The sequence below is a fragment of the Euprymna scolopes genome, chromosome 13 (assembly GCF_053919585.1).
Source record: "Euprymna scolopes isolate OS-2025 chromosome 13, ASM5391958v1, whole genome shotgun sequence".
NCBI lineage: Eukaryota > Metazoa > Mollusca > Cephalopoda > Sepiida > Sepiolidae > Euprymna > Euprymna scolopes.
In genome coordinates this window covers 97,619,423-97,638,671 of record NC_136494.1, presented here as the reverse complement: position 1 = coordinate 97,638,671, position 19,249 = coordinate 97,619,423, and the positions used below count along the sequence as shown (strand labels likewise).

The 19,249-nt window shown below is 32.2% G+C and overlaps 1 protein-coding gene across 2 annotated transcripts in view; it reads right to left on the bottom strand.

Annotated features, from left to right (window-relative positions):
• Positions 1-1,026: 1,026 nt before the first annotated feature.
• Positions 1,027-19,249, bottom strand: part of LOC145292099 (adhesion G-protein coupled receptor G6-like) — a 231,992-nt gene continuing 213,769 nt past the window's right edge. For both annotated transcript variants that reach the window (XM_080138183.1, XM_080138184.1), the window contains exons 25-26: positions 13,400-13,459; positions 1,027-2,344 (exon numbers count right to left, since the gene is read on the bottom strand). In XM_080138183.1, the coding sequence (XP_079994309.1) occupies positions 2,262-2,344; positions 13,400-13,459 (143 nt within the window). In that variant the 3' untranslated portion in view covers positions 1,027-2,261. The remainder of the gene's footprint in view (positions 2,345-13,399; positions 13,460-19,249) is intronic.

The window sequence follows — 19,249 nt, the reverse complement described above, 5'->3', positions numbered from 1 at the left end:
TTACCTGAAAGTACTTGTTTCATACTCCTCAGCTTAACGTTCACGGGGAACATGAGTTGGAACAGATACATTGAAAGCATTGCCAGGGCCGCTGTGAGGAATGTGGGCTCTCTCTACCATGCTAGAAAGTTAATTACACCTGAAAGTATCCTGTACCTCTACAAGGTCACCATTCGCCCATGTATGGAGTATTGTTGTCACATCTGGGCTGGTGCATCTGTTACTAGTCTCTCGCTCCTGGACAGGGTTCAAAAGTGAGTCGCCAACCTGATAGGTCCTGAACTGTCATCGAAGCTTCAACCTCTGTCCCATCGACGAAATGTTGCATCCCTCTGCCTGTTCTACAAGTATTTTAATGGTGGATACTCTGACGAACTACAAGCCCTTGTACTCCCTCTACGTAAATATCTCCAACAAACCCAACAATCAGCAAAATCCCACCCCTATACAGTAGAGATCCCTAGATGTAAGAAAGGCTTCTACTCTAATAAATTATTTCCCAAAACTGCTAGACTCTGGAACCCCCTTCCGGGTTCCTGCTTTCCTAACTGTACTTACATGCAGAAGTTCAAGTGTAATGTGAACAGACATCTTGCTGCTCAACTCCCTACATAATATCACTGCAACTTATGTCCTCGATAGTAGTCCCCTGCATCAAAGTGGCGCTGTGCCTTGTTTGGGGGTGAAAATGGAATAATAACAAACAAACAAACAAAATATATATGCCACTTCCCATTTGGGGGTTCCAAATTGGTAAAAGGGAAAAGTATTCCCAACTCGCATTTAGGTAAAAATGCACTTTTGTATAAATAATTGAATTCATTCGAAAGTATCGCAAGCAAAAACACTTGAATAATATCTACATAAAATGCGATATATCCAGCAGTCGCGGGAGATAAACCAGGGGTAGGGGTTCAGGCTTCTAACCATGAGGTTCCAATTTCGAATCTCGCTAGATTCAGCCACTCTGATGAGTCGTAGACGACGAAACACGTGTCAGTGAATAATCATATTTTCAGCAATATATAACTTTTCAGACATTTATTTCTTGTTTCCATTAACTATCTGCTTTCGTTAAAGATTGTTTTTGTAAGTTTTATTTATTTGTTTTAACTCAAATAATTTCAAAATATTTCATGATAAGCTGGCAATAAGTAATTGTTGAAATAAAATAATCGGCTAATGAACATAGAAAGCGGAAATTATTTAAAATGGAGTAAAATATTTTCATTTTTCTAATAATAATTGTTTGTTTTGTTTTAACTAAATATAAAATCCGATCCTATATTCTTCGATAAACTTTCTTCTTTCCTCCTCTGACAGAGAACAAGAAATTGAAGTGTAGCATCTGAAGAACAGATAGTTACCGTATATTTCGGCGTATGAGAAGATTCTTTAAACATCAATATTTCATACATATTGTCAAGATACTGAGTGTTTCAATCTCTAGCATAGTCTAAACAAACATGGTTTTGTGATTTAGCAATCGTCTTATACAACCGATATATGATAAAATTATTAAAACTTGCTCCAATCTTGTACCCCGTATTATCTGACGGTCGCCTTATACGCCGAAATATACGGTACGTCTAACCATCTTTATAATAGGATGTTGCATCTGTCACGCGTAACTTTTGAAAAAAAAAGACAAAGTAAAAAATGAAAACTCTCTATAATGTTAATAATATAAATCTTAAATCTTATATATTCGTGTTAAATAGATGTAATTTCTTTAAAATGGCACCAATTAACAAAATGACCACATTTGTCATGTTACTAAGTCTTGGCAGCGTCACCCTTTCTTTGTTTGAACCAATTAGGATTAACATCGACAGACACTTTTTGTAAACAAAGGGGGAACTACTCATTGGTTTAAGGAAACGAATAGGTAGCAAGAGATAATAAAATTCACGGGTTCTGATTGGCTGGAAGTTAGAGTGACCATTGCTTATAAAAACGATCATAGAAAGTAAATCCTATATTTCGTCTGATTATTTACTTTGGGAATGAAACACAAACGTTTCTGTGTAGCCATATGTATGCGCGCATGCGTGCGTATGTGTGTGTGTGTGTGTTGTTCAAAAGTTTGAAAAAATATTTTTCTAAAATAAGACCATGATGCTCTGTTTTTAGTATAAAATTTGTATCGTTGTATTGCTTCCTTTTTTGAATAAAGTTTTTTTCAATAAAGTTTTTTCTCCTTTTTTCTTTCTTTTGTTTTCTTCTTTTCCTATCGTTTTTCTTTTTCTTTTCCCACTTCTTCAAAGTTTGGTGATGACATTGTTATCATCCGTGAAGCCTGCATTGCTATTCTCAGTGCTGTTAACATTCGATTCTGAATCATCTGAAAATAGAAAAAAGGAAAGTTTTTTTTTTAAATCGTGAAATCAATATGAAATTAATTTTTCATTTTTTTTATTTTCTAAATTTTTCTATAATCCCATATTAACTTAATTTTTTTTTTTTTTTTTTAATATTCTGTCATGTAGACCTAATGAAATTATGGAGAAATCGTTTTCTCGGACGAGACAAGATAGATCTTCTGATATAGCCAGACAATCTTATTCTATCAATAAACCGCTCCTTCTCCCTCTCTCTTTCTTTCTTTCTCTCTCTCTCTCTCTCTCTCTCTCTCTCTCTCTCTCTTGTACGAGCCCTTTCTAGTCTCGCACAAAAATACGCGTTCACATCTCAAGCCATTTTTCTTGTCATACACATGCGCGCACACAAACATACGCGCGCACGTACACACACGTAGATATATTCACGTTCGCGTACATACACTCACATTCACGTGCATACACACACACACACGCTAACGTACACACATGTACACACACATACGCGCACACGTACGCACACTTGGTCAACGTCACTTCCCCTTTAAAGGAAATCCACACATGCGCAAAAGACCACCGGAAACAACTATAAAAGCAAGAGACATAAGCTGTTTCCTCTTTTCAATTTGGCTTCCGACCTGAGAGGTCGACGGACCAACCGGTCCCTTTCGGGGCGCGCGAGCCCGCGCGCCTCACGTCACCTGCTACTATGTGTGGGGGAAAGAGTCAACAGACAATACACGCTTTCTATCTCCATGGCCTTGATTGACTTTCTCTCTCTCTCTCTTTCTCTCTCTCTCTCTCTCTCTCTCTCTCCAACAATAGACTTTCCCTCTCACCAGCTAACAGCGAGAGACACACGCCAAACTGGATTGACTTTCTCACTCTCTCTCTACAACAATAGACTTTCCTTCTGACCAGTTAACAGCGAGAGACGCACGCCAAACTAAACACGTGCTGTACCCTTTTCTTTCATTTGTTTCTTCACGAAATAAATTCTAGTTCGTTTATTTCAATTTAACGCGTTGTTCGTTCCTTCCTCAAAACAATTCATTTTTCCTATTTCCCTAACGACTGGGGGATATATATGTATATATCTACAAGTCCTCCACACACACACACACACACTCTCTCTCTCTCTCTCTCTCTCTCTCTCTCTCTCTCTCTCTCTCTCTCTCTCTCTGGTCATCTCTTCTGAACTCGTCATTTGAACTCAGCTGGGTCAGTAAGTCTTTAAATCTAAAACACTTATTCAAAACAATTGTTTATAATACACATTGGTACGAAAAAGTGATAAAAAACAAACAGATAAATATATAGCAAATAAATATTACCAAAGGCAAGATGTTACTCTTCAAACTATATGGAAAAGTTTTTAGAAGTTTTACACAATTTTAACCGTTTGTACATTTCGAAAAACAAACAGTGTCTAGCGTTACGTGAGAACTAGCCAAATGGCTACAAATTAATACCTAAATATTTAAAGTTTCGATAATTACTATAAAATAAAAATAAAACAAAATAATATTAAAAATCCACGCAATAAATTTTATTTCAGATCATTTGTAACCATAGCAGCAAGTTGTTTTCTACTAGCATTTTAATTTTTTATTTTTAAGTCATTATCAAGACTTCAAATATTTACGTGTCAACTCACAGCCATTTTTCTTGTTCTTACCCAATGCTCGACACTATTTGTTTTTCGGATTAAATAATGTTTTAAAGTGAGTAAAAATACACACACAAACTTATCCAGGTAAGTAGAAAACTGACTTATCTTGCCTTTGGTAACATTTATTTTTTATATATTTGTTTTTTGGTCACTTTTTCGGACCTACATGTACTGTAAAATAAAACTGAAACAAACAAGCAAACAAACAAAAAATAACTATGTGTTAGAGCAGAATATTCATATATTTTGCATTCTTATATATTGACTAGGTGGGTAACCTGGCGTTGCCCGCGGCCATAAAAACTAAAACATGTTAAAAAGTGTGTAACATTTTCACATAAAACTTCTATCTTTCAATATGTTTCCCGTTTTTCCATATTCATTTCCTCCATTCATCTTTTTCATTCGTCAAACCCATTCCTTTCTCTTGTTTTAGCATATTCAAAAAAATAAATAAATAAAAAATAATAATAATAATAATAATAATAATAATAATAATAATAATAAAGCAGCAAGTCAGTCATCCCGCCTTTATATAATAGTTAACATTGAAAATGTCTGAAAAACTGAACTTCCCCCTCTTCTGAAACTTTGCCCAGTTAAGCCCCGAAAAAATGAATAACTCTTGTAAAATTTTATATATAATTCATCCAGGTCAACGCCGATTAAAAGTATACGAATTTGTCGGTGTTTGTTTTGAAGTTTTTGACATTTAGCTTGACATACAAACACACATGGATGCCTACTGGAGAGAACTTGAATGCCTACTAGACATTCTCCTCGAGTGTCTAAGGTTTCTATGCACAGAGATTTGTCAGGATAACCTGGCATGAGGATACTTTTTCATACAAGTAAATCCTAATTAAACATTCAAAATCACATAGTATTCCAATAAGATCCCCTCAGTTCACAGTGTGGGTGGACAAAGAAAATTTGGTAGAAAATCGTAAGAATGAACTTTAGAAAAAAAGGAAATAAATAAAGACTTGATCAGAGATAGCTTAGTTTGGAGTTTCGAATCAGATTTGAAACTTTGATGGGATGGCCATGTTGAAAAAATGGATGAGAGAACAATTGATTTTTTTTACATAGGCATCACCACTTCTCAAGGCCAAGAGGCCACTCGAGGATAAGGGTTAAAGAGTGTACAGTAGAAATTGGACAATATAGTAATCGTTAGTAATGGAAATTCGGTAAATTTGTTAACTTATATGGAACGGCTCATCAAGCACTGGCTTTTACAAGAAATGGTGCACCTTCTCCAAGTGATGTTATTCCATGTGACAGTACGAAGCAGTATACTCCACCAGACTAGATGGATTCTTCTCCTGGAATCCAGTAAAGCCAAAAGATCACAAGAAAGATTTACTATAACATATTTAAATGGTCAATTGGGGAGAGAAAAAATTATTCTCAAATTTTTTCACTAACTCAGTGTTTGAGATGTAAAGGAGAACTTTAATATAACATTCTAATATCCATGTATCTCATATAGGGATCAAGTGTTAGCCCTTATGTGGGGGGGCTTGATTTTTGAAAACATCGACTGAAACACAAACAATATAATATATGATTAGCTGTATTCGCTCGCTTGCTACCGCTTTGCAATTTAATTCCTATTCACTACTTGAAATCAATGAAACGCAACTAATAAACTACAAAATAGACTATTGCTATTGCTATCTCTAACTTAAGTGTGCATGCTCCCCCCCCCCTCGCCGCTCTCTCTAACCCATTCACTCACATAAACACAAACACATAACCCGAGAAAGAAATGTCACATTTTTCGAGCTTTGTAAAAAAAAAAAAAAAGGATTCATTTTAAGAACTAAATCAAATCTTTTAAACGGTGAATGTTTTTTTTTTACTCTTTTTTCACCCCAAAGTAGGCATATTGTCACTTGAACGTAAGGGACAACTATTTGAGATCAGGTTTACATGTGAGGAGTTCGCATTATATTTAAACTTCTGTACGTTAGTACAGTCAAGGAAGCAAGTAATAGGGAAGGAATTCCAAATCTTAGTAGTCCGAGTAGAAGGCTTTCTGGCATCTAGAGACCTTAAAAGTGAAGGGTGGGATTTTTCTACTTGACAAGTTAGTTGGGGGTATTTACGTCAAGGGGTACAAGTGCTATGAGCTCCCCCCATTCTCTCTCTCTCTTTCTCTCTTCCCTCTCTCTCTCTCTCAAACATGCGTAAGATAAATAGAAGACCAATTGGCTAAACAAAGGTGTACGAGATATTCCGTCATAAATGTTTAATTAATTAATGATTTGCACAAAGCAATCCGGAATTGACATTTGTATACATAGATAATTATTTATTTTAATAAAAAGAAATCTATCAATTTTATATTAAAAAACATACTAATTATAAATAAATATAAAAAAAACTAAAACACAATTTAGTAATTATAATAAAACATTTTATAAATAATAAAATCTTTTAAAAAGCACCCTTTTTCATGAAGGGCAAACATTAGGGCAGACCAATTTTTGTTCTAATGAATAAAATCAATTTCTTTTCAGTGAAGACAAATATCGAGTACTAAATGATGATCTTAATGTAATATTTTCATTTTTTTTTCAATCAAATTTAAGACTTTTATGGTATGTTGAAAGAACAGTTGGGGTAGCAGATTCAGTTCACAGTGTGAGTGGGCAAAGAAAATTTGGTAGAAAATCGTAAGAATGAACTTTAGAAAAAAAAGGAAATAAAGACTTGATCAGAGATAAGTTAGTTTGGAATTTCGAATCAGATTTGAAACTTTGATGGGATGGCCATGTTGAAAAAAAATGGATGAGAGAACAATTGATTTTTTTTTTACATAGGCATCACCACTTCTCAAGGCCAAGAGGCCACTCGAGGATAAAGGTTAAAGAGTGTACAGTAGAAATTGGACAATATAGTAATCGTTAGTAATGGAAATTCGGTAAATTTGTTAACTTGTATGGAACGGCTCATCAAAAATTTGTTTATGTTAGACTTGAAGACAACCATATTGCAGTCATCTAGAAAGGAGGAAAATGGAAGACAATTCCACAGGCGTGCAGTTCTAAGAAAGAAGCTTTGCTTCATGGAATCTATATTTAGGTTTAGGTACAGATAAAGAGTGAGGGAAATTAGTGAAAGTGTTTTCTGCTAGACGGTAGCAGATTCAATTCACGGTAGGGGAGGGCAAGAAAACATGGGAGGAAATGGTAGGATTAGACTGTAAAATAAAAAGACGAAGGTTAATTTCGAAATCAGTTTCTAAAGGTTTTATAATTTAATATTTTAATATTTTTTCCAATCAGATTTTAGACTTTGATGACAAAGCAATACTGAAAATATGGATGAGAGTTTTTTGGTTAACAGGTGTAGAATAGTTGAGTTAGCAAGTACAATTCAAAACGGAGAAAAGAAACATGGCAGTAAATGATAAAAATAAACTTTAGAAAAAGAGATAGGTTAGTTTGGAAGTCAGTTTCTAAAAGCAATCGACCACATGCTAGAGCGTAAAACGGACGTTAAATGTCTTAACCGATGAATCTTTGTTAGTAGAATGCCATGGTTAGTCTAATCCATTGTTGCATGCAAGAATTGTTTCTGTTGGCGATGGTTATTTTCCTTACCTCATTTTATTTTGGAAACGTTTCAGATTTTTTCCCACTAATTTGCTCCATTTCAGCTTTGCTTACAAATAGACAAGTGGTCAATAGTTCTTTTAGTTCGGTTTGGATTTCGTTCAGAAATACTTTAGTAGTCTGAACCAAAAATTATTCTTCTAAAATTTTTTCTATCTGGGGTTAATATGGATATTTTGCAAGCTTGATAAATAAAACAAGAAAAACTAACACACACACACACACACACACACACACACACACACACACACACACACACACACACACACACATATATACTAGCATTTCAGCCTTAAAACTTCCATATATATATATATATATATATATATATATATATATATATAAAGCTGTGTATGTGTGTGTGTGTATGGTCACAAATAGGCTCCTATATGGTTGACTGTTTTAAAAAAACTGATTACATATAATGATAGAAGATGTATCGAGACACAGGAATGGGTATGCTTGATCTGGTAGAACGGTGGTTCATTAAAAATGTGGGGTCTGCGTTAGCGCCTGGTCCACACTTTAAAGCCAAATAACAACGCGAAATCTTTTAATCTTTATAAAATAGACGAATGTTTATTTTTAAAGAGAGAGATATATTTCGGAGATATAAATTCCTTTTTCAATCTGTATATATATATTTTTTTCTCTTATTCTTCGTCATGATGTTTAATGGAAGAATTTTAAGTTCAGTCCACTTGATGTTAGCTGAGGTTAAATGTAACACGTCTCTTATTTGATTTTCAAATTTCACTCAACGCCTTTAATGGATAAACCTACCTAGACTTTCAAATCACGCGCAACCACGCGTAATTATCCGGCTACAGAAAAACCACAGCTAACATCAAGTGGACTTAACTTAAAATTCTTCCATTAAACATCATGACGAAGAATAAGAGCAATATATATATATATATATATATATATATATATATATATATATATATATATATATATATATATATATATATATATATATATATATATATATATATATATATATATATATATATATATATATATATATATATATATATATATATATATATATATATATATATATATATATATATATATATATATATATATATATATATATATATATATATATATATATATATATATATATATATATATATATATATATATATATATATATATATATATATATATATATATATATATATATATATATATATATACCAGCTTTTTTGGCAATTTTATAAGTTCGAAATCTCAGACACTAATGATCAGAATTTAACAAATCAAGGCTCGTCGGAAAGCTAATGACCTAAATTGTGTAATGGGCTATGTTACATTTGTAATTAAACTCGCACATTAAGGGTATCACCCCTAATCCAGAGCCTATGTTTAGCACTTCTTTACAGCCATAAAATATTTCGGTAAAGTGTAGTACTTTCCACTCTCAAAAACTCCTTTTAAATTACCACTATTGAAGGTTTTCGATGGTACCGAAAACGAAAATAATGTTTAAAATTCCAGGAAACGAGTAGTTTCCAAGATATGAAGAATTTATAGTTTCCAAAAGTTGGGACCTATTTTTCTATATTAATTCTACGTAAAATGAACACCCACTTTATGGTCACCTTTTTTTAGGGGTGTCTATTATTTTTTTAGGGGTGGTGCTTATTATCGTCTGGTAGACCAACACAAAACCTATCTTAAACAACTTGTTTTCTATAGGTTTCTGGTTGTGCTGAAAACGAATATCGCATTTAAATTTTCCGCAAATAAGTATTTTTCGGGTTTTTAGTAAAAATATGTGCGCACTTGTTCATTCAACAATAGCTATAACTTATAATATAAAGAATTACATTGCTTAATACATGGAAAAATACTTATTTGCGGAAAATTTAAATGCGATATTTGTTTTCGGTACACCAACAACCTATAGAAAACATTATTTTTAAGGTAGGTTTTGTGTTGGTCTATCAGTCCACAATTACCAAATAAACATCACCTGTAAAAAATAACAAACGCTCTTCCACTCCCTCCCAAGAACGTAGCTATAAAGTGGGTGTCTATTTTACGTTAAATTAATACAGAAAAGTCATCACCCACTTTTAAAACTATAATTTCTTCATATGTTAGAAACTACTTGCTGGTATGAATTCAAAAGATCTGAAACAATAGCTAAAGTGCTAAACGATAAATTAGTATGGGGCTACTGACAATTCATTTAATTCTTCTAACCGACAGTCATCCGTACCAATGGTATATGTTCGTGTTTGTGTCCACCGGTGTCTCTGGTTACTTTGTGCAAGCCTGTATGCTATAGTATCTCTCCACTCCCAAATGTTTCTGTACAGATGTTACACCGTCTCTATTTTTAAAATAACATGTACTTATAAAACCTACGTCATCGTTTCCTTGTTTCAATTTCGATATGATCTTTTTTCTTTTTTTTTTTTTTTTTTTTTTGCTAATATCGTTTTGTTTATCAAATTTCGAATAACTTACGTTACCCACTGATAACCGGATTCCCACTGTACATTGTCCGTTGATTGACGTAATACAAAAACCCAACGCAAAGTTTCATTTTACAAATTCCACAACGTTTCAATAGGTCTTCAATGTTAAAAGAAATCTTGTATGGTTTTGATTTTTCGTCCATTTATTTTTCCTAAACTTATTTTGTTAGAGAAAGTAAAACGTATAACAAAAATATATAACAAAAAAATGTATAACAAAAATATACGGAAGTTAATAGATAACATGAATTGACAATTGCTTCAAGTCCAGACGACCGTCCTCATCGGATTAAAAAACAAACTTTGTCATCTTGTGTGTTTTGTATATAGTGGTAAAGGAACAGTATTCCCCCACCCCACCCAAATCAATGAATCAGCGCAAATCTGAGAACACATCTCATGTGCACCTAGTGCACCTATACCCATTTCTGCATTAAACGAACGCTAAAAAGGAAAACGGTTTGAATTAGTTACCCTCTTTCTTTCTCTGGTTCGTTTCGATACGCTGTCTTCGTCACCTCCTAAAGCTAGATTCACGCTTCTCTTCACTTCTAAAGGCAAGTGGGGGTTCACATGAACGTGTTAACTCAAAATATTTTCCACGAATTAAAATCGTTTCAAACCTCAAAAGTAACTAGTCTGTTAAAGTAATAAACCGACACGAACTTAGAAACTCTCATAAAACAAGCAACCAAAAACTAGAAGCAGACTTCTCCAGTTGATCGCACCTTGAATAAATAAATAAATAAGACAAAATATGAATTGATATCATTTGAACTACTGTTCTCATGTTGCTTAAAATTCACATACCATCAATTTTTGTGGAATTTTAACAATTGGTATTAGACATAAACTAATATGTATTTCCCAAATTTCAATTTCTTTTAAAAATATTTTTGATTTACATAGATTTTTAGTCATTAGACACTAATTAACCAATATTTCTTCGCTACTTCCTAAATTGTCGGAGATTAATGAACTATCTCATGACGTCACTTCCGTTGGTGACGTCACTTCCAGTCACGAGACCGGTGCCCGGTAGTCTAAGATTGGTACGCGACGAAGCCGGTCGTGTGCAAACGCCTACCCTTGAGAATGGTATTCTCAACTTGACTCCATAACATAAATATAGTAACATAAATATAGTAAGTTTTCACATGAACATGTTAACTTGGAATATTTTCAACTAACAAAAATTGTTTCAATCCCCCAAAGCAACACGTCTATGTCAAAATAGTAAGCTGACACGAGTTTAGAAACTCCTATGATACAAACAACCAATAGCTAGAGATAAAGATTTCACCAGCCGGCCGTATCGAACAGAACCCCAATAACCTATTCATCGTGATTTGGCCGGGGAAGACAAATTGAATATGACACAATGACTCGTATACCAACCTTCTAACGCACACCTCCGTACGCACTAACGAGAGTCAGACGAACAGAAACGAACTGCTACTCATATCTATACACATCTATACACATACTAGCAAGAACAAGATCAACCAATGCACACATGCAATACCACGCTGCCAAATACTCACATACGCATATTACTTACACATGCGTATTATTCACACTATGATCATATTGACTTGTGACTACTAACCCAACCTTCTTTACCAAATACGTATTTTGCATCATGTACATTTACTGATTGAAAATAGCTTTTATATGCTCATAAAATTGTAAATGCAAAAATGTTTAGCAATAAAATTTCATTATTAACTCAGAAATTAGAACATCTTTTTTATTTATAACAATACTTGATGTACTAGTAACCCATTGAGTCTATTTTCATTTGATTTAATATGAATTGTGATAACTAAAAATAATATGGTTCTTTAATTCTAAAGACGATTACTATTTTTCTGTCTAATTTATATGTGTGTTTACGGTGTGTATGAACAAACCATATAAATTAAATGGCAAACTTAAGCAATGAGGAAACAATGCTAAAAATAGATTCTCTCTCTCTCTCTAACAACTCAAAGGGGCAAAAAAATATTTGTGATTGAATAAACATGCAAAACATGTAAAAAACGTTTTTATTAACTCAGCTTAAGTATAATAATAATAATAATAATAATAATAATAATAATAATAATAATAATAAAAATAATAATAATAATAATAATAAAAATAATAATAATAATAATAATAAAAATAATAATAATAATAATAATAATAATAATAATAATAAAAATAATAATAATAATAATAATAATAAAAATAATAATAATAATAATAATAATAATAATAAAAAATAATAATAATAATAATAAAAATAATAATGATAATAATAAAAAAAAAAAATAATAATAATAATAATAAAAATAATAATGATAATAATAATAATAATAATAATAATAATAATAATAATAAAAATAATAATAATAATAATAATAATAAAAATAATAATAATAATAATAATAATAAAATAATAATAAAAATAATAATAATAATAATAATAATAATAAAATAATAATAATAATAATAATAATAGAAAAGTGATGCCAAAGAGCCGAGAAGGGTCAAGGAGGATGGAAAGACCGAAGAAAGACCGCTTGCCAGATCTCTGCTGGATAAGCGTGAAGAGAACTGGGACCCTAGGGAGGCTTAGTGACACTCAAATTCCAGTATAGACCAATGACCACTGCCAGCGAGAAATCAATGGTAAGAGGCTGTTGCGATGACGCAAATTTATTTGAAAATGCTATCGAAGGAAGTTGAGATAGCTGGACGTCTGGGGAGATTTGTTGTCACTCAGCTTCCAGAGAACACCACAGGTTTCCAATCAGATCGTTTGTTGACTTGTGTGGAAAGCTTCATGTGAGCCAATAATATGTGTTGAATATATGACAATGCGATTTCGATTGATATTGATTATCAACAAAAATCTCAGAAATAAAGAATATTTTAGCATATATTTTGTCATTAATGTAAATAGGAAAAAAAAAATGTGTTGATTCCTTTTGGGATGCTGATGCTGATGATGATGGTGGTGGTCGTGGTGACAACTACAATGCGATTTGAATTCATAAAAAATTGATAATCAAAAAAGCATACTATTAAAAATGCAAAAAACAATGTTTTATATAAAATATTAATTTCCTATAATAATAGATATTTTGCATATAATTACAGATGTTTTACATGCTATATGAATTATTCTAACCGTAATACTTTCTGTGAAGTTCTCTAATCAAGACTCGAAAATACAGTTTTTTTTTTGTTTTTTTTTTTGTAACTGATCTCCCAACTTACATGGTTTTCTTGAGCGGACATCTTTGCTCTTTTTGGAAAGTTTTACTTTTGCAGAAAATTCTGGAAATAAAAAGAAAGAAAAAAAAATGACGCAAAAAAAAAAAAATCTTATGAAGGAGAAAAAAAAAAGGAAAGAATTTCTATATTCACCAGACAATGATGATAATAGGATAAAGATATGAGATTATGTTCACGTTCAATGCTTTTAGAGTCGATACAAGTAAGGTCAGAAAATGATGTCCTATATTATGAGAGATTTACAACCAATATATAATATATATATATATGATTGTTGAGCTGGATTAAATCCGACGATATGAAATAAAATGGAGGTGGAAGGACCTGGATACTCAACGTTTCGCCCGATTTATGCGGGCTTCTTCAAGAGGGATGGTCATGTGAATGACCATCCCTCTTGAAGAAGCCCGCATAAATCGGGCGAAACGTTGAGTATATGACCATCCCTCTTGAAGAAGCCCGCATAAATCGGGCGAAACGTTGAGTATCCAGGTCCTTCCACCTCCATTTTATTTCATATATATATATATATATATATATATATATATATATATATATATATATATATATAAGAGAGAGAGAGAGAGAGAGAGAGAGAGAGAGACAGACAGACAGACAGACAGACAGACAGACAGATAGATAGATAAAGTTCACTTGAAAAAATGGATTCTTTTTTTGGAGAGAAAGAGCCAACATGTCTGGATATATGAGGCTCCACCCGATTAAGAGGAGCAATTTATACGATAGGATAGGTAAATGTTAACGTTACATAACCCTCAACGTTATTGACATGATAACGTAAAAAAGTTCTAATGTAACTTTAACGTTTATCCCCTTAAATTCTCGTATATATATATATATATATATATATATATATATATATATATATATATATATATATATATATATAAAGTTTCGAAATATATATGGCAGTTGAGCTGTACAGAGGCTTCTGCTTAACTTAATTACCATACATGTCTTCATAATTTACTACCTAGCTCTACAGATGCATTGAGCACTGTTGAAGTAAATATTGTAAATTGATATATAAAATATTATATCTCTTTTTATGTGGATACATAAAATGATAAAACAAATTTAAATCTAATATTCTCTCAAAAATGCTCAATACAAGGTAGAGCTTTACAGATAAACTTCATATAAATATTCAGACACAGTAACCGATGAATTTATATTTCATCTATGCGCTTGCACATAGAAACATGAATTAATTCATGTAGTCTATTTTAACGTATATATATATATATATATATATATATATATATATATATATATATATATATATTGATTTATAAACGAAACAGATTTATAAAATGTGCCTAAGTTTATTTTTATTTTGGAAAAAATGATTGGTAGAATAACTACTCTGTCAATTTTCAGTCTGTGGACTGAAAACTGACAAAGTCTTACTCTGTCAATTTTCACTGTCGACTGAAAATTTGACATAAGGTGTATTGAGATATGGGAAAATCTTTTTAATCGGTTTTCGGATAGAAATTTGCTTGTCAAAGGGTCAATGTTTAACGATTTTACCTTTGAAAACTCTACCAAACTCCCCCACCAATTTTGGGTATAAACACTTGAAATTTTAGATGTAGGTTGCCTGGACATGGATCCATCTTTTTAATTTTATTCAAACCCAAAACAATGAATGTAAAGGTGTCCAAATTGGAGTCAAAGTTAAAAAAAATTGGCCTCTGCGGTGTCGACCAAATTACTCCGTCAATTTTTAGTCTAAACATTTGAAATTTAACATAAAGTGTATTCAGAAATATGGCAAGCTTTTTAGTCGGTTTTTGGCCGAAAATTGCAGCCAAATTTTCGACCAAAAACCGATAAAAAAACTTTGCGGTCTCTAGCAAACTATTAAGCCAATTTTGTTTCTAAACATTTTAAATTTTACATAAAGGATATTCAGATATGAGCATGCTTTTTTAATCAGTTTTTGGGCGAAATTTTGCCTGCCAAGAGGTCAAAGTTGAAAGAGTTTACCTTTGCCGACTCTACGATACTTCTCCCTTCATTTTTTGGTCTAAACACTTGAAATTTTAGATTTAGGTTACCTGAGCATGAGTTAAACTTTTGTATATATATATATATATATATATATATATATATATATATATATATATATATATATATATATATATATAACGCCTGTGTCCTCATGGGCCCATCGCTAACGTATTCGCTTACTAACTTAAGTTATGCCCAGCACACCTCAATTTTTTTCTTATTTTTTTTTGCTCACAAATTTTGCTTTCGATTTCGCTTCTGGCTAATGTTACTTAAATCTCGTTTTTTCCCCTTTTTTTTACCATCGGGCAACGCCGACCCCCACCCATCCCCGTTGTTACAATTTTTCCTCCCTCCGCTGTCCCAATTTTTGTTTTACAACATGGCAACGCCACCCCTCCCCATTGTCACATTTTTTTTTACGACCAGGCAATGCCGGGCGCCACCTGGTAGTCTGTTATATAAAGGGCAAACGCATGTGTGTGTGTGTGTGTGTGTGGGTGGGGGTCGTATGTTTGCTAAAAACTTTTGTTATCCGCATCGTTCAGGCACAAATGCGGTATCGTTAGAAATAGCAGTCTCTCCGACAAAATATACCGAAAATTTGGAAAGAAATTGTCAATTATTTCATGTAGAAATGTCGTTTTGTTTGAAAAAGGAAATCAGATAAAAGCCTTACTTTCGACGCGGTTTGCAAACTGCATATGCACGTACTGTCGATATGTTCTTCCGTTTTATAAAGCTAAAAGTGCACTCTGGACGGCCATGTACTGCCATCATTCATTGCTGGCAAAAGTGCATTAAGAATGATGGTGACTATGTAGAAAAATAAATTCTGGTGCACAGAAGTTCGCCTTTTAATTGTACCACTCCTGTCTTCGTAGCTCTTTAACTTTTTAAGTTTTTAACTTAAGAAGTTGAAGAGCTACGAAGACGGGATGCTTTATCCTTCGAATGACTCTCGTATATACGCTCCTGATCCAAAATTTAAGACTATTTGAATATCTTTAAAAGGAAACCATTTTTTAAGAATAGATTTTAAACTAAGGTTAACAATGCTACAACCTAAAAGTATATGGGAAAAAAAAGCTACATTTCAAACATTTAATTCAGAAATTTACTTTTAATAAAATGAGACATTTTATACAGTTGATCAAACTCATAAGACGAGATGTATACATTTTACGAAATTGGGCGAAAAGTGTATGAAAATTTCAACAACCAAATTTAATGAGTTCTGCCTCTACTGGTTTTGATGATTTCAAAAATTCTTTTGTGCATGCTAGAAATAAGCGTTTCAATTAAGTGTAGGGGATGTTGCACCAGCTTCTGAAGATGGCTCTACGAAGTTAATTTTTTGTTGAATATTGTTTGCCATTTCAATAAACATCTCTTATCATTCATTCCCAAACATTTTCAATTGGGTTCAAGTCCAGTGAGCATGCAGGATATTACAAGAGATGGATCACATTTTCTTGCAGAAAAGTCAAAGTCCATCATGCAGCATGGATTGCAGCATTATGCTGTTGGAATAACCATTCATCCCCACACAACGATGCTATGGGTTAAATAGAAACCGACTTTAAAAAAAAACAAACAAATATACTCTATTAAAAAATTGTTCTTCAAAATCATTGGATTCGGCATTAAATAACCTGAAAAGGGTTGATATGCCGTAAAACAAAAACAACCAACCAACCTGCTGTGACAAACCTTGCTTATGGAAACCTAAAATTCAAGCACGCTCAAGTTCAGTAAGTTTGCTTGCTTTAGGTATGATGGCATCTTTACGCAGTGACTGCTAATCTGTAAGTGAACTAAAAAACAATTTATACCCCTGTCTTATAATTTTGATCAAGTGTAAAATGCCTCATTTATAAAACTGTAAATTTCTGAATTAAATGTTTGCAATGTAGCTTTTTTTTCCATAACCTTTTAGGTTGTAGTATTGGTAACCTTAGGTGGGAGGAGTTTAAAATCTATCCCCCAAAATATTTCTTTTTAAATATTTTCGAATGGTCTTTAATTTTTGATCAGGAGTATATATATATATATATATATATATATATATATATATATATATATATATATATATATATATATATATATATATATGTATTATTTCTAATGCAATTTGTTCATAGGGATTGATAAAATAATCTTGTTAATTCTGTGTTTATACGACAGTTCTCAAAAACAAGTATAGCAGCATATTAACTCAGTGTAAAATTTCCATTTATACAAACATTTTTTAGCTTTATATGTGCATACATGTTTCAGCTATCACCTTATTAAGCTGTAGAAGATTAGCCCAATAAAACTGTAGCTAAAGCATATATAGACAGGGTATCTGAAGATCTATATATTTCTGCCGATCATTTAACTGTATTCCACTGTACTATTCGTTATTTGTTGCTATGCATTTGTTCTCAGAAATAATTGAATACTCATATATTGTTTTTTATATGTAAAAATGAATTTATATTCAATACATTTCATACAAAGGGAAATGCTCAGTAAGTTTGCTAGTGTAAGATAAATAGTTGTGTATTGATTAATGTAGATGAAAAGTGTTATGCTGGATAAAACGTAGTCAATACATAGTTGCTCATTGATCGCTATTGATACAAGAAAAGAAGGTGTTTAATTCGATCGAGTGTGAATAATGTTCGTTGAGATAATAAGGAATTGGTGTTTAATCGTACAAATCAAAGAAAGGCGTTAGATTATTGATTGATATAAATAGAAGATAGAATAAAAAATGAAGTCGTAGCATTTATTCGAATCACTATTCTCATCTTGGTGTTTTTTAAAAAATGATTTTCTGCGGACATAATACAGACACAATCTACCGATTTGAAACTTCAACGTTTCGGCCGATGTTATCTCTAACCTTATTCGGATGCATTTTCTTCTTCTTTTTTTTTTGAATTTGTGAATCTTTATGTCAAATCTGGAAGCATTCAAGACCTCCAATTCTGAACATGCCAAAATATGGTCTTTGTATTCTTATGTTGTATGAGTTCAAACTTGGACACAATGCCTCCAAAACTTCAGCCGATATCAAAAGAACACGAGGAGATAGATCCACAAGTAATCGGTTTCAAAAAAGTATTTGTTAAGCAAACTCCACATTAAAGTGTCAAAGAAATGTCTCAAACACTTGCTGTCAACATTGCAGCAGTTTCATTCATTTACAGAGTATTGGAAAGGTGAAAAAGCTCAATAATTAGGTTCCTTATCAAAAGCTTTAGAGGTTTTCAATGGACATCATTTCTACTGTTAATTTCTCATGAATAAATGAATGTTTTGGAATCGACCATTATTTTTGTAACAATCCAGTAGAAAAATACCTGTCCCAGAACAGATAAAATTAATTTCCTGAATATAACAGTTTGCAACACTTTTATGCTTCCTTATGCAGATTAATATATATATATATATATATATATATATATATATATATATATATATATATATATATATATATATATATATATATATGTGTGTATATATATATATATATATATATATATATATATATATATGTATGTGTGTGTGTGTGTGTGTGTGTGTGTGTGTGTGTGTGTGTGTGTGTGTGTGTGTGTTAGTTAATAGATTTTCTTGTGTGTGGCACGTTTGCTCATGTGGCAGAGGACTCGCCTTACATGCAAAAGCCTCGGGTTTCAAATCCCGAGTTCAGATGCAGCATGGATTGCAGCATTATGAGCCCAACTGAGGGCAAAACTCGAGTCTTGGATTTCCGGTTTGTTGGCTACCATGGCTCTTGTGAGA